This window comes from Berghia stephanieae, chromosome 13 (assembly GCF_034508935.2).
Source record: "Berghia stephanieae isolate SIO BIC M18660-M18661 chromosome 13, UCSD_Bste_1.3, whole genome shotgun sequence".
Taxonomy (NCBI): Eukaryota; Metazoa; Mollusca; class Gastropoda; order Nudibranchia; family Aeolidiidae; genus Berghia; species Berghia stephanieae.
In genome coordinates this window covers 1,769,237-1,794,236 of record NC_088372.1, presented here as the reverse complement: position 1 = coordinate 1,794,236, position 25,000 = coordinate 1,769,237, and the positions used below count along the sequence as shown (strand labels likewise).

At 34.5% G+C, this 25,000-nt stretch overlaps 1 protein-coding gene across 2 annotated transcripts in view; it reads right to left on the bottom strand.

The window, feature by feature from the left end:
• LOC144959130 (ADAM 17-like protease) overlaps window positions 1-25,000 on the bottom strand; it is a 41,168-nt gene that overhangs the window by 1,514 nt on the left and 14,654 nt on the right. The window contains exons 12-23 of one of the 2 annotated variants that reach the window (XM_078891596.1): window positions 22,585-22,706; window positions 21,462-21,531; window positions 19,797-19,944; window positions 18,629-18,730; window positions 17,866-17,928; window positions 14,646-14,719; window positions 12,459-12,574; window positions 11,784-11,862; window positions 10,561-10,649; window positions 9,188-9,241; window positions 8,137-8,169; window positions 1-2,508 (exon numbers count right to left, since the gene is read on the bottom strand). The exon at window positions 1-2,508 is cut by the window's left edge and continues 1,514 nt beyond it. In XM_078891596.1, coding sequence (XP_078747722.1) covers window positions 8,146-8,169; window positions 9,188-9,241; window positions 10,561-10,649; window positions 11,784-11,862; window positions 12,459-12,574; window positions 14,646-14,719; window positions 17,866-17,928; window positions 18,629-18,730; window positions 19,797-19,944; window positions 21,462-21,531; window positions 22,585-22,706 — 941 coding nt within the window. In that variant the 3' untranslated portion in view covers window positions 1-2,508; window positions 8,137-8,145. The remainder of the gene's footprint in view (window positions 2,509-8,136; window positions 8,170-9,187; window positions 9,242-10,560; window positions 10,650-11,783; window positions 11,863-12,458; window positions 12,575-14,645; window positions 14,720-17,865; window positions 17,929-18,628; window positions 18,731-19,796; window positions 19,945-21,461; window positions 21,532-22,584; window positions 22,707-25,000) is intronic. The other variant, XM_078891595.1, reaches the window with a different exon arrangement.

The following is a 25,000-nucleotide window of genomic DNA, read 5'->3' as shown; positions in this document are numbered from 1 at the left end:
TTTGCTATTACCTATTTCCTACAAAAGAAACCGGTATAAACTGTGAAGGACTTCTTCGTTTTTCTTTGTATTCAGAAGAGTTTGTGGGACAGCGTGGCTCAGCGGTATGGTCTTTGCTTTGTACCCGAAAGGTATCGAGTTCGACTACCCGCCGCGTTGTGTGGCCTTGAGCAAGTCACCTAGCCTTAGCTAAATTCGCGGCGCTGCACTGCGGCTGATGCCTGGGTTATTCCAGTCTTCCCTTGGAATCTACCCTAGAGACAAATTTCCCCTTGGGGATGAATAAAGGGAATTTATTTTTTATAATTTTTGATTCCCCTGCCACACTGATCAGCCTCGAGTAGGACAGCTAGCCCTAGCCCACTTTGCGGCAACTTACTGTAATTGAAACTCAAGTTTCTCCAACCTTTTTTGGATTAGACGGAGAGGAAAATAAAGTGAGTAGGGGTGACTTCCTTATCTCGCGCCTCTTCTTGCATCCACACTCGACGCCCTTTCCTCACATTTACATTGTTTCCACATTTGACGAAATGTGATATTTAGTAAATTTACATACTTGTGTTTGTGTTTTCTGTCTCGTGACGAAGGCCAAGGGCTGAAACGTTGTTTGTTTTGTGTTGTTCCCTTATACATGAGTCACCTCTACTGACTTTATTTTTCTCTCCATTTTACTGGCTCATTTAGGCACCTCTAGCTTGGATTAGACCCTGAAGCAAAATTTTCCCCAGGGGGAGTGAATGAAGGGAATTTTATTTTCTACTCATTGAAGTCTCGGGTTGAATCACTTTTGACGAGCTGAAAAATTTCTGACCAAAAAATTGAAAAATGCATTTTGTCGATGTAAAGCAGTTTAAGCCAAGTAAGAATTTTTTTTAAAATAAAAATTTTTCCTTCTTTTTAAATCATAATATAATGAACAGCAGTCAAAATTGATGGAGTAATATCATAAATGGAATTGAAAACAATAAATATGAATGGAGGATTTCTAAATTGTGACCTCTCGTCTCAAAACAGTATTAAGTCGGGATGATTAAGATGCAGAAAATGGAATTTGTAGCCAGACATATCAGACTTAAGTTGAGTTTATATGTTTTATAGAGGAGAAGGAATATCATAGTTTACTGTACTAAATACCAACGTTTCATATTTTTGACCAGTTCAACTATAATATGACTTTGTAGCATCTGGTCCATCCCGACATAATACCGTTTTCAGACGATTTTTTTTTTTGTTTGTTTGTTGCTTTAGGTCTCTTCCAACACAATTGAGGTTATATGAGAGACCGCTGAAACAAAAAAAACAAGCAACCTAACAAAAATAGTACAAATGTAAATCAAAATCATAACCTAAAGATATCATAAGCTAAATTATAAATAACCAAGAACAAACAGGCAGAAGATTTACAGAAAAAAAAATATCCCCTGTCAAAAATACAATCACAAACCAAAGAAGCAGGATAGGCTAGTAAAGAGAAGAAGAAACGACATCACTATCGGATCGTACACCCATGCGAACATCATAGGTATATGATTCAAGGGTGATGCTCCCATCCAACCACCCGCGTTTTGAGACGAGGGGTCACAATTGTACTTTATAACCTCAAACTGTATTATAATATAACGGTGAATCAGATATCGATAACTTTGTGCTGAATTGTGATTCAGACCAACTAAAGACGTATTCGTATTCCTCGTCCCTGCTCGGAGATAAGTGAAATTTGTACAAAGGAAATAGGGATTTTAGATGTTAAGATTAGTACAAGTACAAGGAATCTGTGAAAACCAAGAAAAAGGGTGTGGAACTTAACATTTCTTATGTTGAATAGGCAATTAAAGTTTCATTTGATACCAAAACAAGATTATTTATAATATTAAGCGAGCAGAGCGCGAGTGGGAAACTTAATTTTGAAACTAAAGTGGTAGTTTTTGTTGTGTAATAGGACAGTAACAATTGATTGTCATCCTTTGGATAGCATAGAAATCTACTACAATGTACTTTCAATTCCCTATATCTGATTCTCCGCAACATGAAGGTAGATTGAGGTGGGGAAAAACAGTATTCAAACCTTTGTAGGTCAGAGCTGGTGAGCGTTTAAAAAACAAAAATACTAGGAACACACAATTGACAGAAAACAACAAAAAAAACATCCAAACATAAATCTGTGTAAAAATACCGGACTTATTTGGTCATTGCAAGAGAAAAAAAAAAAGTCAGGTCAAGGTCACAAAATCATGACCTTCCACTTTTGGAGATCTTTTAGTTTAGGTCAAGGTCACAAGATCATGACCTTCCACTTTGGAGATCTTTTAGTTTAGGTCAAGGTCACAAGATCATGACCTTCCACTTTGGAGATCTATTTTTAGTTTAGGCATCAGATACTGAGCCGAATCCACCGAGATCGGTAAAGTTTGGGTTCCTGTACCGGGGTGAGGTGCTGTAGGAGTGATGGCTGGATCGGGGAATGCTCTCCACCCGCCGTTTGTCCTCGTCAAATAGAAGATCTCTATTCTGTAAAGATTCAAGGGATGTGGGAGGGGTGAGGGGAGGGGGTGAGGAGAGTGGGAAGGGGGTGAGGGGTGAGGGGAGAGAGGGGTGAGGGGAGGAGGTGAGGGGAGGGGGAAGGGGGTGAGGGGTGAGGGGAGTGAGGGGTGAGGGGAGGAGGTGAGGGGAGGGGGAAGGGGGTGGGTGGATGGAAAATGTGTTAATAATAGATATTATTGTCTATAAGTTACAGTGAATGACATAATCAGTCGGATCATGAAAAGGTTTGAACTGAGATATTGACAACTTTAGTAATGTCAATTTTTTATAAAAAATGAGTTCTTGTCATAATTATTAAATCAACCCTTTTTGTACATCTTTGGGAAATATCAAAGCTTAATTTCACATCTAAATATTTTTTTACAGCTAGTAAAGTTGAAAAATTATGAAATTTGAGAAAAGTTTCGGGATACCTTTCCCATACATCTGACCATAACTTCATGAAAAATCACCCGATTTACTTCAAATAAAGATTAAAATGCTCTGGAGAGAATATTCTTTCAGAAAATGCAAAAATAAAAATGCAAATCCAAAATGTTCACCTTCTGATTGATGAGGTCATGCACTGACACGTATGTGACAACTGTCAATTATTGGCTTAAAGTGTGAACGAGGAACAGAAAATTTGTTAATGTTATTTATATTCCTACAAATGTAACAACAGTTGATTGTTGACTTCATTTATACCATCGCCAAATTTATTTTTTCACATGATTTCGGAATATCAACATTAATGTAATATATGCCACTTAATGGTAACACTGTAAAAAAGATTGAAATGGAGAGAATGAAACTATAAAAAAAATAAAATAAAAAAGAGAAAAAAAGTAGTGGCGAGAGGCAGGGATAAAGAAAAATAAAATGTGAAAAAAAAAAGAAGAGTTTATGAAGAAATAAATAAATAACAATGTGAAATTTAATGTAAGCTTCAATTTAATATACGAAAACAGATAACATGGACGTTTCAGGTTTCCCCTTTATCAAAAACAGGTTGAATAAAACACTACAGACGAATGAGATAATGTGGTAGTGGCGTTGTTAAGATAAAGAGGAGCATACAATTTCCTGCCCATCAATGTTTTTGTTTATTTATCTTAACAATGCCACTACCACATTATATCATTTGTCTGTAGTGTTTCATTCATCCTGTTTTGTTGATAAAGGGGAAACCAGAAACGTCCATTTTATCTGCTTTCGTATATTAAATTGAAGCTTACATTCAATTTCCCATTGTTATTTATTGAAGAAAAAAGGGATGGCATTATAATGCTGATTCGAACGAAACAACAATGACAAAAATTATGAAAGAAATAAAATCATAAACATCTCTGTTCTTTCATCACTTTACTGGTTAAATTGAATTTATCTTCGTTGGAGTTAAGAGTGATTAGTTAAGATTTTAGAACTTAATTGTTTGTTAACTGTGAGGAAACAAAAAAAACATGCTTTTTGGAGTACATATCAGAGAAATTTCTGGATTCAGATGAGACCGAATTAATCCCTGAAAAACTAAGAAATACTGCAGTGCCCTCCGTACTAAAGTCACAACAAGATCTTGACAGCCTCAAAACTCTGGCCCAGGACCGTGACCAATGGAAGCAATTAACAACATGGATGGAGAGAGCAGCTATAGTTATCGACCATGACTGAATCACACAATTCTCAGCAAGCGTCATTTGGACTGCGAAGCTTACTACTACTACTACTACTAACACTACTTAACTAACTTGGAGTGACAAAACATTTACATGATGAAAGACCCAGCCAAAACGTAATTAATACGAACCAGAAGATGCATGGAGATGTGGCATTCAATAAAGAAAGAAGATAGGAAGAAGAAGAAGAAGAAAGAAGAAGAAGAAAGAAGAGAGAAAGAGAGAGAAGAAGAAGAAGAAGAAGAAGAAGAAGAAGAAGAAGAAGAAGAAGAAGAAGAAGAAGAAGAAGAAGAAGAAGAAGAAGAAGAAGAAGAAGAAGAAGAAGAAGAAGAAGAAGAAGAAGAAGAAGAAGAAGAAGAAGAAGAAGAAGAAGAAGAAGAAGAAAAGAAGAAGAAGAAGAAGAGAAGAAGAGGAAAAGAACGAAGAAGAGAAAAGAGAAAAGACGAGAAGAGAGAAAAGACGAGAAGAAAAGACAGAAGAAAAAAGAAGAAGAAGAAGAAGAAGAAGAAGAAGAAAAGAAGAAGAAGAAGAAGAAGAAGAAGAAGAAGAAGAAGAAGAAGAAGAAGAGGGAAGTGAAGCAGAAGAAGAAGAAGAAGTGAAGCAGAAAGCGAAATGAAAATAGCACTGGAGTGGAACTCACATGAAAAGCGACTAGTTAAGGAGGATATACAGAGTAGGGGAAAAAACATAGAAAACAGAATAGCTGTGGATATTTTTAAAAGATCAAAATGATCCAAGCGTCAGAAGCATTTCCCGTTGCAAAAAAAACTACAACAAAAAAAACAAAAAACAAACAAAAACAAAACAAACAAATCAGAACAAAAACATTGGCAGTCAAATTTCTCAGTCTAAAAAACCCCGAGATGCCACCAGCAACACATTATCCACTTTTCTGAAAAGAAAATCATTCTTAAGTCATTCAACCCTAACACCGTCTATATCCGTAGTTTACCCCGGGTTACTTTTACCCCATACCTATTTATTACATTTTTATGAGACAAATTATAGGCGTAGTATCAAAGCTAATGTTCATAATTTTTACTTATTAATATTAATGGTAGTTGAATAAAACTATCTATGTACATGCTCATTTTTAATACATTTTTTCCAATTTTGAAAAGTAGCAAAAATATCTAGGATTGAGTGATTTAACTAATTTAGACAATGTAAAACTACGAGAAAGGATATTTACTAAAGCAATGCTTGGAAAGAGAAAAAAAAAAAGACAGAGAAGAGTGAGTGAGTACAGTTGAAAGCAATGAAACTGATGTGGAGATAATTGTGCGGCTATGTGGAATAGTGGTATGGCACTCGCTTTCGGAAATGAAGGTCCTGGGTTCGAGCCTTGCTCGGCACATAGTTGAGATCCTTGGAGAAGGCTCTTTACTCACATTCTCTCACCGTACTCAGGTGTAAAATGAGTAATTGGCCGTCAACAGCGTTGTCTCTGTCTGAAAAAAAATTGTAATATTGCCTAACAGGTGTCATGTCCCGTCAAGATGTTAAATGTTGCTGTTGTCCAGGGACCCCTTGTAAAGCACTTTGAGCACGTTTAGTGGATATTGCACTATATAAAAGCTCTAATTATTATTATTATTTTTTTTTAATAATAGATTTTCACCAAAAAATGGATACTAAAATTTTATCTTCAATTGACCACTGTTTATAAACTATGCCTTTAAAGTTACGATCATTACGTAAAATAACAAACTTTAAAAAAATCTTGTGATATGACTTTCACTTTTGGACCAGTAGGTCCAGGGTTTGAATCCTGGTCTGAGCTGTGCAAAGCTGAGTCCTTGGAAAAGACTCTTTACTCACATTCTCTCACCATACTCAGGTGCAAAATGAGTATCTGGTCCTCAACAGCATTGTCGTCATCTAAATAACAACATTGTAATGTCGCTTTAGAGGCGTCATATCTTGTTAAAGTGTTGAGCTTGTAAAGTGGTTTGGACGTGTTTATTGTGCTATACGAATGCTCAAGTATTTTTGTTTTTTTTTTTTTTTGGGGGGGGGGGGGGGTTACAGTGCTGATGGTGACAAAATGTGAAAAAGTAGGAAAATGTTGAACGATTGCCTTTAAGCCCCATTTTTACTGCACTAAACCCCACTTTTAGAGCAATTGGGATTATAGACTATCATTGATACTCTAGGTAACTTCTGGAGAGTGGGAAACTGCATCTGTGTGTTCCACCACACATCAACTTTCTCACTGCTAACACATCGTTTCGAGAAAATGTAATTTTTAAAAGAAGGAAATTCCTCCTCTGGACTCCAAAATTGCGGAGTTCCGCGAATATGAGGAAAACCATCAGCACTGGGTTTACTACTGAGCTCTTGGGACCAAGAGGAAACGGGGGGTCGTCCAAAACAGACGTGGAGGAGAAGCCTTCACCAAGATTTGTGCATCTCCAATTTTACCGGGGCTGAGGCAAAGCAAGGTCTGTGCCGAGGACAGAAGAAGACGGAAGAGTGCTGTTGAGGCCTTATGCTCCGCCAGGAGCCAAGAGGCATAAGTCAAGTATAGGGAATGAGATTAGCGGAAGAGTAACGTCCCTTGATTAGATGTCACCGGCGGAAAAGTTATTAGAGAGAGAACGTCAATATGGTTTTGTGCATGCGTCTCTCGTCCTCGTTTCCGGTGAAACCATGCGGTTAGTTAAATAGTTTCTCAGCAATCTTTAAGTTTTATTGAACCGTGTGTTTAATTCTAAACATTTTTTTCTCTCTCCCCCCAATAAGCTTGATATTATTTTTCATTCTTTAATACTTTTTCATGATTAGTGAAATCTCCTTATTCAAAGGAAAGATATCCTCAGTTGAAAGTTTAAGTTTTTAAATTGACGTTCTCTCTGTAAGGTGACGTCCAATCAAGGTGGAGGAGGAGGAAGAGGAAGAGGAGGAAGAGGAGCAGGAGGAGGAAGAGGAAGAGGAGGAGGAGGAGGAGGAGGAGGAGGAAGAGGAGGAGGAGGAAAAAAAGAAGAAGAAGAAGAAGAAGAAGACGAAGACGAAGACGAAGAAGAAGAAGAAGAAGAAGAAGAAGAAGAAGAAGAAGAAGAAGAAGAAGAAGAAGAAGAAGAAGACGAAGACGAAGAAGAAGAAGAAGAAGACGACGAAGAAGAAAAGGAGGAACAAAAGCCAAAACAAGGGGTGTGAGCAGGAAGATATGCATTGGGAGGGGGGCAGGGGTGGGGGAGGAATAATCGATAAAACTTCCATTACCAGTACATAATATTTATCATAAGGGAGAATAAACGTCATTCAGACCTGCCAACCTATCACATTCCAAACGTGGAATCAAAACGCCTGAAAATAGGAATTTGAGACCAAAAATAGAAATTTCACTTTTTAACACCCCCCCCCCCCCCCCCCCCCCATCCCCCATCTTCGCTCTTTTTTTTTATTCGTATCGATATATCATCATTTTTTAAAAAATCTGAATTTTAGAGACAATGGCGGAATAGTATAAAAAGGAAGAGTGAAAATAGGAATGATTGATTCCGCCAAAAGCGGAAGGGTTGGCAGGTATGGGCATTGGTAGACTGGAATTGGATTCAATAGTCTGATGTCACGTCGCCCAGAAACGGTGGCCATCTTGGTTCTAAACAAAGAAAATCAGCACTTTTTATTCTTCATGCTGGCTAGAACTTTTCATATGTCTTGTGATCAGAATGTGTAAAAGTCAAAACATGATCAGATTTATGGGCTTTTTTCCTCTGGATACGCTTTTATGCTCGTTAGAGAAGTATTTCATAAGGGCATCTGCCATTGTTCCGATAGTTTAGAACCAGTTGCTAAGTTACTATGCGTCATTACGAGGGAAGTGACGTCATGACTGTTGAAGAGTATTGTTCTAGGGATAGAATAGAAGGGGGGAGAGGCTAGTCTACAAAGAGGGGGGCATGCACATGCTGAAATAAAAATACAGACAACCTACTGTACAGTGTCACTCTATACTTGAAATACTAAGCTGAAATGAATAGGAATCGAAATGAAGACAATATAAAAATAAAATAGGAACAAGACAGCGGAAAAAAGAAAACAAAAAACCCCAATAACACCCCCCCCCCCCCCCCCAAGAAAAACCCCAAAAAAAACAAAAAACAAACATAAGTAAGCGTGAACAAAAATATTGACAAAATAAGCAGGAGTAGGGATTATAGAAAAAAAAAAAGGTTTGAGAAATAATATCATTAAAAGGTGGCCAACTGCATCAAAACGGTATTATGAATGTTGGGTGATTTTGATGTTAACTAAATGTATGAAAAAAAAAATATGATATGAAACTGGGTCATGTTGACATGTTATATTGAGGAAAAAGCATGTTGATTCTTAAATTGTAGAAAGAAAAAAAATAATTAAATATTTAAAAATTAATAATGAAATAAATGTCGAATTTCTGATAATTTTGATGTGAAATTCACTGTTTTTTGTGCCTGTTTCACCCTGACATAATACCGTTTTGCATCTGTGGGTCACAAATGTACTAGATATTGATAAATAGATAATAATAAATAGATATGTGAGCTTCTGTGTATTGCTTAATTGAGTCATAATAAATGTTATTTGATGTAATATATCGAATACTCAAATCATCAAAAATTGAAAAAAAATTAAAAAGGTTAATGACAGGTTGTAAGTTAGCTATAGATAGAATGAAGTTGACGTCACTTAGGTCTTTGTTATTGCTTTTTACCATCTGCGTTTATGAGTCATTCTCACCAAACTGTATTTAACCAGACTATAAACGTTCAACATTGCTATCCGGAAGTATAACGGACCAACACACAAAACTATGTGTATCAATAAACGTTTATAGTCAGGTTAATACAGTTCAGTGAGCGTTACTCATAAACGCCTAAAGCAAACAATAATAACAAAGACCTGAGTGACGTCATCTTCGAACTATCTATATATATTTTTTTTAATGTGCATGAAACAGAAAGAGTCAGACATGAACAATGTAAGTTGATACAAAACAAAATTACCATTCTTATCTCTATATTGTCAGATCTGTTCAGCTTGTTCTTCTGCCTGTAATCCTATAAATAAAAGATAGAGAAAAACAGTTGATACTCATTTAACAAAATACAAACTTTTTGAAAAAATAAATTCTTTAAAGCAAAAAATGTCCAAATTAATTTTTTTAAACCCTCCCCTGACCACCTACAGCAAAATCGTCACATTTGTTACGACACATATACATTTTTTTTCTTATTCAGATTTATTTTGTACATCGCAATGATCTTTGTTTAATCAATAAGAACATAAAGTTGTTTAGTAGAGAGATTGTTTGAGTTTAAAAAATCAATTTTTCTGCTGGGTAAGCCTGCCATTTTGGGAAAATACTGAAAATGGCTGGTAAGAAGAGAGTTAAAATAAATAAATAAATCTTTTTAAAAAAAGAATCGAAATTTTCTGTTTTAATCAAGTCAATAATAAACAAACTAAATTTCCAACTTAGTCAAAATAACAAACCCAATAATTAATCAAATTAAAAAAAAAAAATTAATTATTATACTTTTGTTATTATAATCATTATTTGATATAGTGCCAGCATCCATAAATAGTGCTCAGATGTGCTTTACAATAGTTTTTTTTTTAGTATCACACATGTTCATTCATTTGACTACAAAATCACTACAACAGTCACACACACATTTCGTGTTCGAAGTTCACATAGAATTGGTAAACTAAAAATGTGTTTATACGTTTTTATGCATGCCACGTCTGTAAACGAATTTCCATTTTTTTTTGATGGATAAAGTATATTGCTATTATTATTATTATTATTATTATTATTATTATTATTATTATTATTATTATTATTATTATTATTATCATTATTATAATCATTATTCTTATTCTTCTTCTTCTTCTTCTTCTTCTTCTTCTTCTTCTTCTTCTTCTTCTTCTTCTTATTATTATTATTATTATTATTATTATTATCATTATAATAATCATTCTTCTTCTTCTTCTTATTATTATTATCATTATTATAATCATTCTTCTTCTTCTTCTTCTTCTTATTATTATTATTATTATTATCATTGTCATTATCATTATCATTATCATTATTATTATTATTATTATTATTATTATTATTATTATTATTATTATTATTATTATAATTATTATAATTATTATTATAATTATTATTATTATTATTATTATTATTATTATCATTATCATTATCATTATTATTATTATTATTATTATTATTATTATTATTATTATTATTATTATTATTATTATATTATTATTATTATCATCATTATTATTATCATTATTATTATCATTATTATTATCATTATTTTTATTACTATTATTATTACTATCATTACTAACACAATGAACATACCAGGTAGGTGATCAGGATGCTTAGAGGAATCCATAGGATCAGACTGAACACAATCACGGCACCCACGATGTTCTTGCGGAAAAACTCAACTGGAAGGAAAAAGCATCCAAACAACACAAATCAATGACAGAAGATATCCATTGCATATATCATATATATGTTTTACTTTCGAGGTTTTAACTCACTCAATCCTAGAGATTTTTGCTACTATACTCTTCAAAATTGGAAAAAATGTATTAAAAATGAGCACGTACATAAAAATTTTTATTCAACTATCATTAACATGTAAAAATTAAAAAAACACTAGCTTTGATACTACGCCTATAATTTGTCTCAGAAAAATGTAATAAATAGGCATGGGGTAAAAGTAACCCTGGTGTTAGGGTTGAGTGAGTTAATTTGATCGAACACAAATTTTTAAAGATAATTATAATACGCTTCAACAGTCGTAACGTCACTTCCCTCGTAATGACGCATGGTAACTTAGTAACTGGCTCTAAACTACCGGAACAATGGCGGACGCCCTTATGAAATAATTCTCCGAGGAAAATAAAAGCGTATCCAGAGGGGGAAAAAACTCATTATAAATCTGATCATGTTTTGACTTTTAGACATTCTGATCACAAGACATATGAAAAGTTCTAGCCAGCATGAAGAATATAAAGTACCGATTTTCTTTTGTTTAGAACCACGATGGCCACCATTGCTGGGCGACGTGACATCAGACTATTGAATCCAATTGGAATGGAATGTTAGCATCAGGCTCTCCAGGACAAAATGGCTTTTGAGGCAATCAGCCATAAATGAATAATGAGTTGATTGCGGCTATGTGGTCTAGTGGTATAACACTTGCTTTCAGAATCGAAGGGTCCTGCGTTCAAGCTTTGCTCGGCACATAGGTGAGTTTTTGGAAAAGACTCTTTACTCATTCTCTCACCGTACTCAGGTGTAAAATGAGTACCTGGCCGTCAACAGCGTTGTCTCTGTCGAAAAAAAGATGTAATATCACCTAACAGGCGTCATCTCTTGTTCTACTTGTAACGTATTGCTGTTGGTCAGGGACCCTTTGTAAAGCGCTTTGAGCACATTTAGGGGATATTGCGCTATATAAAAGCTCAATTTAATTTAAAATATCCCTGTTGTCTTTTTTTGGGGGGTTTTTAAAAATTGTATTTTTTTTGTTTTCGTTTAATTAAGAGAAAAGAGAGGCAGGAGGTACTCACCGACATCGTCCAGACTCACGTCTTCCAGAATGTCAAACAGTCGTGATATGGTGCTCACCGATGTAGACTTGCACACTCCCTATGGGGGGGGGGATATTTTAAAATGATATAATATTATCTCAACCAATATCACAACAGAATCGACTGAACAAAAGTGAATGTTACAGCTTCAAAAAAATAAATAAATAAACAAGAAATTTTTTTTAAAAAGGACTGACTTATCTAATTAATTCCTTTTGTTCATTGGGAAAACCTGATTTTACTGTGTTGTCATAGCCATTATAACTTAGAGACCATTATTTAATCCTTCTGGAGCAAATTGCCAGTTTATAAAGTCTTTGTTATGGATACTATTAATCTTTTTATACAAATAAAAAATAAAATTCCCTTTATTCATCCCATAGGGGAAATGTGTCTCTATTGTCTATTCCAAGGGAAGACTGGAATAACCCAGGCATCAGCCGCAATGCAGCACCTCAAATTGAACTTGCTCAATCAAGGCCACACAGCACAGCGGTGGGCGATCGAACTCGGTACCTTTCGGGTACGAAGCAAAGACCGTACTGCTGACCCTACAAATTTGAAAAAAAAAATTAATAAATTAAAAGCAAGCTTGTCTGCCCTATATAGCATTGCAAAGGGGAAGGAAACGCCTCCTACAAAATCGACACTCACAGACTCACAAGCTCCCGCCACGCAAGGCCTCCCATCAGGCAGGATATCTGATCCATTCATCGGTTTGCACTCAGCACCATCGGATGCACGACAACACCTTCGGCAAGACGAAGCAACTGAAATGGAAAATGAGTCGTCACATTTTAATCTTTATAGATAGTATCTGCTCCTTCTCTTCCTCACAATTAATTAATTCTTCTTCTTCTTCTTCACCGTCTTTCATCACTAAAAATAACTTTTTCTAAAAACGTTAACTTTTCGTAGCCTACCTCACTAAAAATAACTTTTTCTAAAAACGTTAACTTTTCGTAGCCTACCTCACTAAAAATAACTTTTTCTAAAAACGTTAACTTTTCGTAGCCTACCTCACTAAAAATAACTTTTGCTAAAAACGTAAATTGCAAAAATGAATTTAAACTCTATCTACTCAGATGAGAACATGATGATAGAAAAATAAGTTTATTATAATCAGTACTGATGGTGACAAAAAGGGAAAAAGGAGGAAAATTATGAATGTTTTTTTACGTCACATGTTTACTTCACTAACCCCCCACTTTTAGAGCCATTGAGATGATAAACTATTCTAGCTATCTTCTGGATAGTGGGGAAGCTGCACCAGTTTGTTCCACTACACATCAAATCTCTCAAAGCCAGAAAATTTGATTGAGGAAAATGTCATTTTTTTTTAAGGAGGAAATTCCTCCTCTGATACAAAAAAAATCGCAGATTTCCGCGGATCCGAGGAAAACCATCAGCACTGCTCTCTACACAGATATGCATGATGATAGAAAAATAAGATTACTATAATACTGCTTAGACAAAAAAAAATAAAGTAACAGTAGTCCTTGGGAGCCTATAGGATCATAGAGCCGGAGCTTATCCCAATTTCTATGGTGTGAAATGGACAATAACAATTGCTTGCTACCCTTGGATAGGACGCTAGTCTATCACAAAGTAATTTCCACCAGATCCAACAAATCCAGCTACCCAATCACTGCTGGATATTGCGCTATATAAAAGCTCAATTAATTCCATTTATACCATAAACGATGAAAAGTCACTGGTTCTTATAAACTTAAAAACTTCAAACTTGAGCTTTTGTATAGAGCAATATCCACTAAACATGCTCAAAGCGCTTTGCAAGGGCTCCCTGACCAACAAGCAAAACACTGAACATGTAGGACATGACATGACGCCTGTTAGGCGATATTACATTTTTTTCGGACAAATACAACGCTGTTAACGACCAGGTACTCATTTTACACTCGAGTGTGAGACGGTGAGAGAATGTGAGTAAAGAGCCTTTTCCAAGGATTCAACTATGCAACGAGCGAGGCTTGAACCCAGGACCTTCTGATCCGAAAGCCAGTGTCATACCACAAGACCTCATAGCCGCACTATCTATTCCGTTCATGTCATAAATGCTGAAAAGTCACATGACATGAAAATGCTGAAAAGTCACATGACATGAAAATGCTGAAAAGTCACATGACATGAAAATGCTGAAAAGTCACATGATATGAAAATGCTGAAATGTCACATGACATGAAAATGCTGAAAAGTCACGTGACATGAAAATGCTGAAAAGTCACGTGACATGAAAATGTTGAAAAGTCACATGACATGAAAATGCTGAAATGTCACGTGACATGAAAATGCTGAAAGTCACATGACATGAAAATGCTGAAAAGTCACATAATATGAAAATTTTTTGTTTGTTGCTTTAGGTCTCTTCCAACACAATTGAGGTTATATGAGAGACCGCTGAAACAAAAAAAAAAACAAGCAATCTAACAAAAATAGTACAAATGTAAATCAAAATCATAACCTAAAGATATAAGCTAAATTATAAATAACCAAGAACAAACAGGCAGAAGATTTACAGAAAAAAAAACATCCCCTGTCAAAAATACAATCACAAACCAAAGAAGCAGGATAGGCTAGTAAAGAGAAGAAGAAACGACATCACTATCGGATCGTACACCCATGCGAACATCATAGGTATATGATTCAAGGGTGATGCTCCCATCCAACCACCCGCACATAATATGAAAATGCTGAAATGTCACATGACATGAAAATGCTGAAAAGTCACATGATATGAAAATGCTGAAAAGTCACATGACATGAAAATGCTGAAAAGTCACATGATATGAAAAAAAAAGCAAAAAACCAACCCCAACTCACCATCAGTGCAAGCACAGTCCTTCATTCCTCGATACTGACAATAAGACTTACACACTCCATCTAGACACTGGCCACTGTGGATTACAAAATACAAATAAATGTGGTGAAGAGTTACTAGCAGTGTTGCCAGGTGCCTTTGCAAAAATCCCGCCAACTTTATGCCAAAAATCCCGCCAACTTTATTCCAAAAATCCCGCCAACTTTATGCCAAAAATCCCGCCAACTTTATGTCAAAATCCCGCCACCTTTATGCCAGAAATCCACCAACTTTATGCCAGAAATCCGCCAACTTTATGCCAAAAATCCCGCCAACTTTATGTCATAAATCCGCCAACTTTATGCCAGAAATCCTGCCAACTTTATGCCAGAAATCCTGCCAACTTTATGCCAGAAATCCTGCCAACTTTATACCAGAAATCCTGCCAACTTTATGCCAGAAATCCTGCCAACTTTATGCCAGAAATCCTGCCAACTTTATGCCAGAAATCCTGCCAACTTTATGCCAGAAATCCTGCCAACTTTATGCCAGAAATCCTGCCAACTTTATGCCAGAAATCCAGCCAACTTTATGCCAGAAATCCTGCCAACTTTATGCCAGAAATCATGCCAACTTTATGCCAGAAATCCTGCCACTTTATGCCAGAAATCCTGCCAACTTTATGCCAGAAATCCTGCCAACTTTATGCCAGAAATCCGCCAACTTTTTGCCAGAAATCCCGCCAACTTTATGCCAAAAATCCCGCCAACTTTATGCCAGAAATCCGCCAACTTTTTGCCAGAAATCCGCCAACTTTATCCTACTTTACCTTCAAGTTTTTACCCAAAATCCGCCATTTGATTTAAAATACTTATAAACAACAATAGTGTATTGTCTCAGAATAAAAAAAAATAAAATAGGTAACCAAAAGCAATTCACCAAGTTACAACAGTTTCCTTTTTAAAGGCATGAAGATTCGGAGTTTCGATTTTATTTGAGCGGGAGTTAGACTGTCGGATATTGTTTTCACCTTCGGTTAATCTGAATTAGGGTGTGTAATATAGATCTAGACCAACAGTACACTCACAATAGGTGCTACTAAAAGTCACTTTAAAAAGGGAGGGGGGGGGGGGTGGGGGAAAGGGAGAAGAAATAATTATACTTGATTGTTCCCAAAGAGATAGGTTTTCAGTTTAATTTTGAATTTATCAGCGCTGCTTTCAAGTCTGACTGACAGTGGGAGTGAATTCCAAGTGATGGGACCTACTTTACTGAATGATCTATCGACAAAACGTTTAAGATTAGTTTTTGGAATTTGAAGGCGATACAATTTTGAGAACCTGATATTTCCACTGGGGTTGTAGGGCACAATCAAGTCTTGAATAAAGGCAGGGCTTCGTAAATTGATGGCATCAAAACAAAGTAGAGCAATTTTGTAAATATCTGTGACCCCTCGTCTCAAAACGGTATTATGTTGGGATGGACCAGATGCTATAAAGTCAAATTATACTTAAACTGGTCAAAAATATGAAACGTTGGTATTTAGCACAGTAAAATATGATATTCCTTCTCCTCTATGAACTCAACTTAAGTCTGATATTTCTGGCTACAAATTCCAGTTTCAGCATCTTAATCATATCGACTTAATACCGTTTTGAGATGAGGTGTCACAAATACACTTCCTAAACCTTTATCATTTTTATATATACAAATATCTAAAGAGATATCATCGCATAGTTTTAAATAAATGTAAAAAATAAACCATCCATCCAGCCATCCCTTCATCGACCTTTCCACCCATTTCATTCATTAACCCTCTCCTTACCAACTATAAGAAAATCGTCACATTCGTTTCGATACAACCAACATTTTTCTAATTCAAATTTCTCTTGTACATCACAAAATTTAAAGAAAATAAACAGTGTGTTTATAGAGCATGTTTTGCTACAGAAATAATTTATCGCAAGAAATTTACTCCTATTGGGCTTGAGTGATAAAAAATATATTTTTGTGTGAGATGGGTGTGAAGTTTAGGGGAAAATCCTGAAAACGGCTGGTAAGGAAAGTGTTTAAAAAATTGAGCTTTATATAGCGCAATATCCACTAAATGTGCTCAAAGCGCTTTACAAGGGATCTCTGGTCAACAGAAACATTAAACATGTAGGACGGGGCATGCCGCCTGTTAGGCAATATTACAATTTTTCGGACAATGACAATGCTGCTAATGACCAGGTACTCATTTTACACCTGAGTATGGTGACAGAAAGTGAGTAAAGAGCCTTTTCCAAGGACTCAACTATGCACCTAGCGCAAGGCTCGAACCCAGGACCTTCTGATCTGAAAGTGATTGTCATACCACAAGACCACATAGCCACACAACCAACCCATTCATTAAACATCCAGCCTTCAGCCCATCTACCATCCCATTTTATCAATCCATTCATAATCTAACCCATCTACCATCCAATTTTATCAATCCATTCATAATCTAACCCATCTACCATCCAATTTTATCAATCCATTCATAATCTAACCTATCTACCATCCAATTTTATCAATCCATTCATAATCTAACCCATCTACCATCCAATTTTATCAATCCATTCATAATCTAACCCATCTACCATCCAATTTTATCAATCCATTCATAATCTAACCTATCTACCATCCAATTTTATCAATCCATTCATAATCTATCCCATCTACCATCCAATTTTATCAATCCATTCATAATCTAACCCATCTACCATCCCATTTTATCAATCCATTCATAATCTAACCCATCTACCATCCAATGTTATCAATCCATTCATAATCTATCCCATCTACCATCCAATTTTATCAATCCATTCATAATCTAACCCATCTACCATCCCATTTTATCAATCCATTCATAATCTAACCCATCTGCCATCCAATGTTATCAATCCATTCATAATCTATCCCATCTACCATCCAATTTTATCAATCCATTCATAATCTAACCCATCTACCATCCCATTTTATCAATCCATTCATAATCTAACCCATCTGCCATCCAATGTTATCAATCCATTCATAATCTATCCCATCTACCATCCAATTTTATCAATCCATTCATAATCTAACCCATCTACCATCCCATTTTATCAATCCATTCATAATCTAACCCATCTGTCATCCAATTTTATCAATCCATTCATTATCTAACCCATCTACCATCCAATTTTATCAATCCATTCATTATCTAACTATCGACCTTACTCATCAAGACAAAAAGTCCCATCTGTTTTGTTGCCGGATGTTGGACAGTCCGTGCTGGTCCCAGTACAATGATTGGTCAAGGTCATAAACACATTCTTTAGTCTTTGGTCTCTTTCTTCTTTTCCTTCCTCTTCTTCTTCTTCTTCTTCTTCTTCTTCTTCTTCTTCTTCTTCTTCTTCTTCTTCTTCTTCTTCTTCTTCTTCTTCTTCTTCTTTTTCTCCTCCTCCTCCTTCTTTTTCTCCTCCTCCCCCTCCTTCTATCCTTCTTCTTCTTCTATCCTTCTTCTTCTCCCTTTTCTTTTCAATACTGCAAATTGTGTGTACATTAACAACCTCTCAGTGTTATATAAATTCACCAATCCTGGATATTCTAAGGAAACTAAAACGTAAAAAAGCAATGTAAACCATGTAAACAACCTATAATGTCACAATCACAAAAGATTAAGAAAAAAAAAACTCTGAATAAATTATTTTTAGATTAAAAAAACAAAACAAAACAAAAATAAATATAAAACCCTCCCCAAATATTCACTAAATGTGCTCAAACTACTTTAAAAAGTGTCCCACCAAGACAACAACAATCACAACAACAGTGAACGTATCGAATAATTGTTTTGTTTGTTTTTAGGTGTTTAACGGTATTTTCGACACTATTTAGGTCATTTAAGCGCCCGTGATCGAATAAGACGTGACGTCTGTAAAAAAACTGTTATAAGTAACAAAGGTTTGTTGTCAATGTTAGTATTTGTTTAACAAAAGGATATTCACAATAGGAGTTTTCTTTGCAGTCCACACCAGTTTCCCCTCGACACAAGGTACCGATGGGAGATGCCTGACAGTCGATACAGCATTCATGATTCACAGGGCTGGAGAATAGATTTAACAAGGATTCGACAGTTGATTTTTAGGTAATTGCCAATAATATAGATAACTCATACAAGAATATCATATTTTCATCAACAAATCAAGTAAGTAAAATCAATAATAAAGCAAGGCAAACAATGATAGTAATAATGGTAATAATAGTAATAATAATGATAAAAATAATAATAATAATAATAATAATAATAATAATAATAAATAATAGTAATAATAATAATAATAATAATAATAATAATAATAATAATAATAATAATAATAATAATAATAATAATAATAATATAATAATAATAATAGTAATAATAATAATAATAATAATAATAATAATAATAATAATAATAATAATAATAATAAGAAGAAGAAGAAGAAGAAGAAGAAGAAGAAGAAGAAGAAGAAGAAGAAGAAGAAGAAGAAGAAGAAGAAGAAGAAGAAGAAGAAGAAGAAGAAGAAGAAGAAGAAAAGAAGAAGAAGAAGAAGAAGAAGAAGAAGAAGAAGAAGAAGAAGAAGAAGAAGAAGAAGAAGAAGAAGAAGAAGAAGAAGAAGAAGAAGAAGAAGAAGAAGAAGAAGAAGAAGAAGAAGAAGAAGAAAAAAAATGAATAAAAATATGGCCCATCATAAATAGCACAATATCCACTAAACGTGCTCAAAGGAGTCCCTGACCAACAGCAACACGTAACATGTAGAACGAGACATGTTGCCTGTTAGGCGATATTACAATTTTTTTTCCAACAGAGACAATGCTGTTCACAGCCAGGTACTCATTTTACACCTGAGTACGATGAGAGAAAGTGAGTAGACAGCCTTTTCCAAGGACTCAACTATATGCCGAGTGAGTCTCGAACCCGGGACCTTCCGATCCGAAAGCAAGTGTCATACCACTAGACCACATAGCAGCATAATAGTTTTCATAGTTCACTGAAGAAAGGTTTATGTCCCTAAACAACCATACTAAGTACTTTGCTATTATTTGAAGCGCTCTATTCATTTCAGGTTCCAATAGTTTCTATACATCAATCCCATTCAAATTATAATAATAATGATTTGAGAGCCTACCTGCAGATTGCACTTCCGATGAGGTTGCACTGGTTGGTACAACAGCTGTCCAAACTGAATCGCCCCAGGAGACCAGCATCACAACTCTCTCCCTCGTTCGCTTCCAATCTCCCATTGCCACAAACTAGATTGTCGTCATAAACTTTGGCTGAGAACAAAATAAGACATTCGTTATACACATAATATATGTGTTTTGTTTTAAGGGTTTTACGGCGCTTGCAACACATTTCGGTTATATCAGCGCCAGTAAAAAGGAAGAAAATGGGATAGTAAAAAGTTCTAGAATTACAATTAAAGCACCCAAGAGAAAGTAAGACATAGGGGAAACGGGAACAAATAGGGATCAGATGTAGATTCCAAGAGCAAACCATCAATGTACTTAGCTTGAGATCACCTCTAAGTCTCATCCGGACACAAGCACAAAATCCAACAAAGAGAAATACACTCAAATGCTTACATTATACATTAAAAATAACAAATATAATAATACATAACAGAGATGATTTACAAGGAAAAAAATATCATCTCCCAAAACAATAACTATGCATTTGACTGTCTCCCTCCCATCTAGGACTCGGGCCAGGGCCAGGACAAAACCAAGTAATCTGATTCCAAGACAAAGACAGAAAGCATGTTGGAAAACAGATATAAAGGGATAGAAGACAGTATGTACCTCCCTGCCCACTATGGGAGAACGAAAGTATTGACTTACAAATAGCGGGAAAGAGGAAAAAGGAACGCCCAAAGACTAGATGGTGGGATAAGGTAAAGGATGATATGAAAGAACTGGGCCTGGAGGTAGATGATGCTATGAACCGAGCTGCATGGAAGATGTGGCATTCATTATGGCAACCCTGCAAAATGCGGGATAAGCTGAAAGAAGAAGAAGTTATACACTCTTGGGGGGTCCCGACAGCTCAGTTGGTAAGGCGCTTGCTTCAAAACCAAAGGGATTGAGATCGGTCCTGGGTGAAGTCGACATTTTTTTCCTCCAGCCCCTCTGTCCACTGTGACATCTGTGAGGCACTACAACAACTTTTTTTCTGACAGAGACGATAATGTTAAGGGCCAGGTACTCATTTTACACCTGGGTGCTTTGAGAGAGGGTGAGTAAAAAGCCTTTTCCAAGGACTCAACTTAGTGCCTTCCACAGCTGGATTTGAACCAGGGGCCTATCAGGCAAACGCTCCATTATTATTATTATTATTATTATTATTATTATTATTATTATTGACACTGTTTTGTAGAGATTATTTTGCTGAACAATTTTATGCATAGAATGTACTTGTTAATCTTCTGTTTGAGTAAGACAAATCTAATTTTGTGTTGGGTGGTTGTGTGAAGTTATGGGATAAATTCTGAAAATGGCAGGTAAAAAAAAAAAGCTTTATATAGCGCAATATCCACTAAATATGCTCAAAGTGATTTACAAGGGACCTCTTGTCAACAGCAACATTTAACATGTAGGACGACACATGCCGCCTGTTAGGCGATATTACAATTTTTTCGGACAACGACACAGCTGTTAACGGCCAGGTACTCATTTTACTTTTTCCAAGGACTCAACTCTGCGCCGAGTGCGAGGCTCGAACCCAGGACCTTCCGATCCGAAAGCGAGTGCCATACCACTAGACCACAAACCCGCTGGTAAGGAGAGTTACGTACCTTGAAGACATGATGATCCCTTTGCATTCAAAACTTTGCTGATGTATTTTCTACTGCAAGATGAAAATTTCTGAAAAAATTGAAGAAAATTAAAAAATGAAAACATGACGACAATTATCTTATCAAAAAAAATCACATACGTCACTTAATATTGCGAGACTAATAATATGCATTTTAGTTGTTGCAACATTAACAAATTGCACAGTTATTTTTGATTTGTAATGTTCTCTCAATGTTGTCAGTGTGATGCAACTCATAGTTTGTGAAAAAAATAAGCAAATTAGAACTACCAGTAATTCATTTTACTTCTGGCTAAGTTCCAAAATCAATGTGTTATATAATTAAACCAAAACCTTTTGAAACAAAATTAAAAGTAATAAGTATCGGTAATAATAATGATAATAATAATAATAATGATAATAATAATAATAATGATAATAATAATAATAATAATAATAATAATAATAATAATAATATAATAATAATAATAATAATAATAATAATAATAATAATAATACTAACAATAACAATAACAATAATAATAATAATAATAATAATAATAATAATAATAATAATAATAATATTAAGAACAACAACAACACAATGACAAAAACAACAACAACAACAACATTAGTAAATAATAATATTACTAATAACAATGATGATAATGATAACATAATAATAATAATGATAATGATGATAATTATTTTTTAAAAAATAAATAAATAAATAATAATAATAATACTAATAATAATAATAATAATAATTATGATGATAATTGTAATAATAATAATAACATTAATAATAATAATAATAATAATAATAATAATAATAATAATAATAATAATAATAATAATAATAATAATAATAATAATAATAATAACGACAACAACAACAACAACATTAATAATGATAATAATAATCAGAATGTATAAAAGTCAAAACATGATCACATTTATAATGTTTTTCCCCTCTGGATAAACTTTTATACTCATCTGAGAAGTATGTCATAAAGGCGTCCGCCATTGTTCCGATAGTTTAGAACCAGTTACTAAGTTACTATGCGTCATTACGAGGGAAGTGATGTTACGACTGTTGAAGCCAATTCTGCCCCCCTACTTACATAATTGTTGGAGTCGTAGCCAGCCACGGAGTAAGGATACATCAGGTATTTCCCATCGTTGAACACGCTGGACGGAGCACAGCCGCCCGATTCAGGGTCATGTTCGGAGCCCCAGTTGTGTCCTGAGTAAAAAGGAGTTTAAAAATAAAATATTCATATCTTCAAACAAAACAATTATGCTTTGTGATTGTTTGTTTTTGTTTTTAAGGGTTTTACGGCGCTTGCAACACATTTAGGTATATAGCACTAGTAAAAAGGAAGAAAATGGGATAGTTAAAAGTTCTAGAATTACAATTAAAGAACCCAAGAGATAGTAAGACAAAGGGGAACTGAGAACAAATAGGGATCAGATGTAGATTCCAAGAGCATACCACCAATGTACTTAGTTTGAGATCACCTATAAGTCTCATCCTGATACAAGCACACAATCCAACAAAGAGGAATACACTCAAATGTTTACATCATACATTCAAAATAACAAATATAATAATAATACATAACAGAGAGATGATTTACAAGGAAAAAAATGTCATCTCTCAAAACAATAACTATGCATTTGACTGTTTCCCTCCCTATCAAGTAATCTCATTCCAAGACAAAGACAGAAAGCATGTTAGAAAATAGATATAAGGGGATAGAAGACACAGTAAGTGCCACCCTGCCCACTATGGGAGGTTAGGAACCCCACCCAGATGCTTTGTGAATTGAACCAAGCGTTGTAACATTATGAAAAAGTGCTGATAATATAAACATGTGTATTTATCATCATTTATAATATAAACATGTGTGCTTATCATCATTTATAATATAAACATGTGTATTTATCATCATTTATATTATAAACATGTGTATTTATCATCATTTATAATATAAACATGTGTATTTATCATCATTTATAATATAAACATGTGTATTTATCATCATTTATATTATAAACATGTGTATTTATCATCATTAATAATATAAACATGTGTATTTATCATCATTTATATTATAAACATGTGTATTTATCATCATTTATAATATAAACATGTGTGCTTATCATCATTTATAATATAAACATGTGTATTTATCATCATTTATATTCATTATATCAACATAGGATCACAACAAGGTATAATTAGATAGTATATTTCCTTTTTTTGTTTTAAATCAAAAACTTACCAAGTTCTTTTCACATCAAAAGTAGAGGAAATCACAAACATTTCGTGGGGAAAGAGAAAGAAAGGAAAAAAGAAAACATTATTGTCATGAAACTAAAAAAAGAAATAATAACAACAATCATCATCATCAACGTTGTTGTCATCGTCATTATTATTATTATTATCATCATTATTATTGTTATTATTATTATTATTATTATTATTATTATTATTATTATTATTATTATTATTATTATCATTATCATCATTACTACTATTGTTTCTTTTGTTTTGCAGTTAATAAAACTACATTACAAAACCAAAAACTTATGCTTTAGAACTTCCAGCATCGAATTCGCAAGACGTAACTCAAGACTAAAGTCTAAAGTCACAAGTAAAAAAAAACAAAACGATTTTGCCATTCAACATAAACAAAAAGAAACATTCAGCTGAAAGATGAACCATTCATCATAGAGATAGCAAAATAGAACAAAGTAGAAACAAAATATCAAAACCAACAAGAATGAAACCTTGTCATTTGAACACTCACAAATAATTATCTCTGTAATGAAGAGGGCAAAAGAATTATAGTATTGTGCGGCTATGTGTGGTATGACACTCGCTTTCGGATCAGAAGGTCCTGGGTTTGAGCCTCGCTCAGCGCATAGTTGAGTCCTTGGAAAAGACTCTTTACTCACATTCTCTCATCGTATTTAGGTGTAAAATGAGTACCTGACCGTTAACAGCATTGTCTCTGTCCGAAAAAAAAATTGTAATATTGCCTAACAGGCGTCATGTCCCGTCCTACATGTTAAGTGCTGCTCTTGGCCAGGGACCCCTTGTAAAGCGCTTTGAGCACATTTAGTGGATATTGCGCTATATAAAAGCTCAAATTTTAATTTATAGTATTGATTAATCAAGCTAAGATTTAAAAATAATAATGACAAAAAAATTATAAATAAAGTTTGACTTTCCACATCAATTCATAACAAAGTGAAAATGAATGTAAGCTTCAATTTAACTACGAAAACAGATAGAACAGATAGAAAAACACAATTTTGCCATTCAATAGATATCTGTAGAAAACAGATATATCTGTTTTCGTAATTAAATTGAAGCTTACATTCAATTTCACATTGTTATCTTTTTCTTCGAACTTCGAGCAGTAACATTTACATCACATCAATTCATTAGTAGTTGTAGTAGTAGTAGTAGCGTATGGATAGCTACACCTCCAAATTATTTCATTGAGTTGGAGGTGTGGGTCCAGGAGA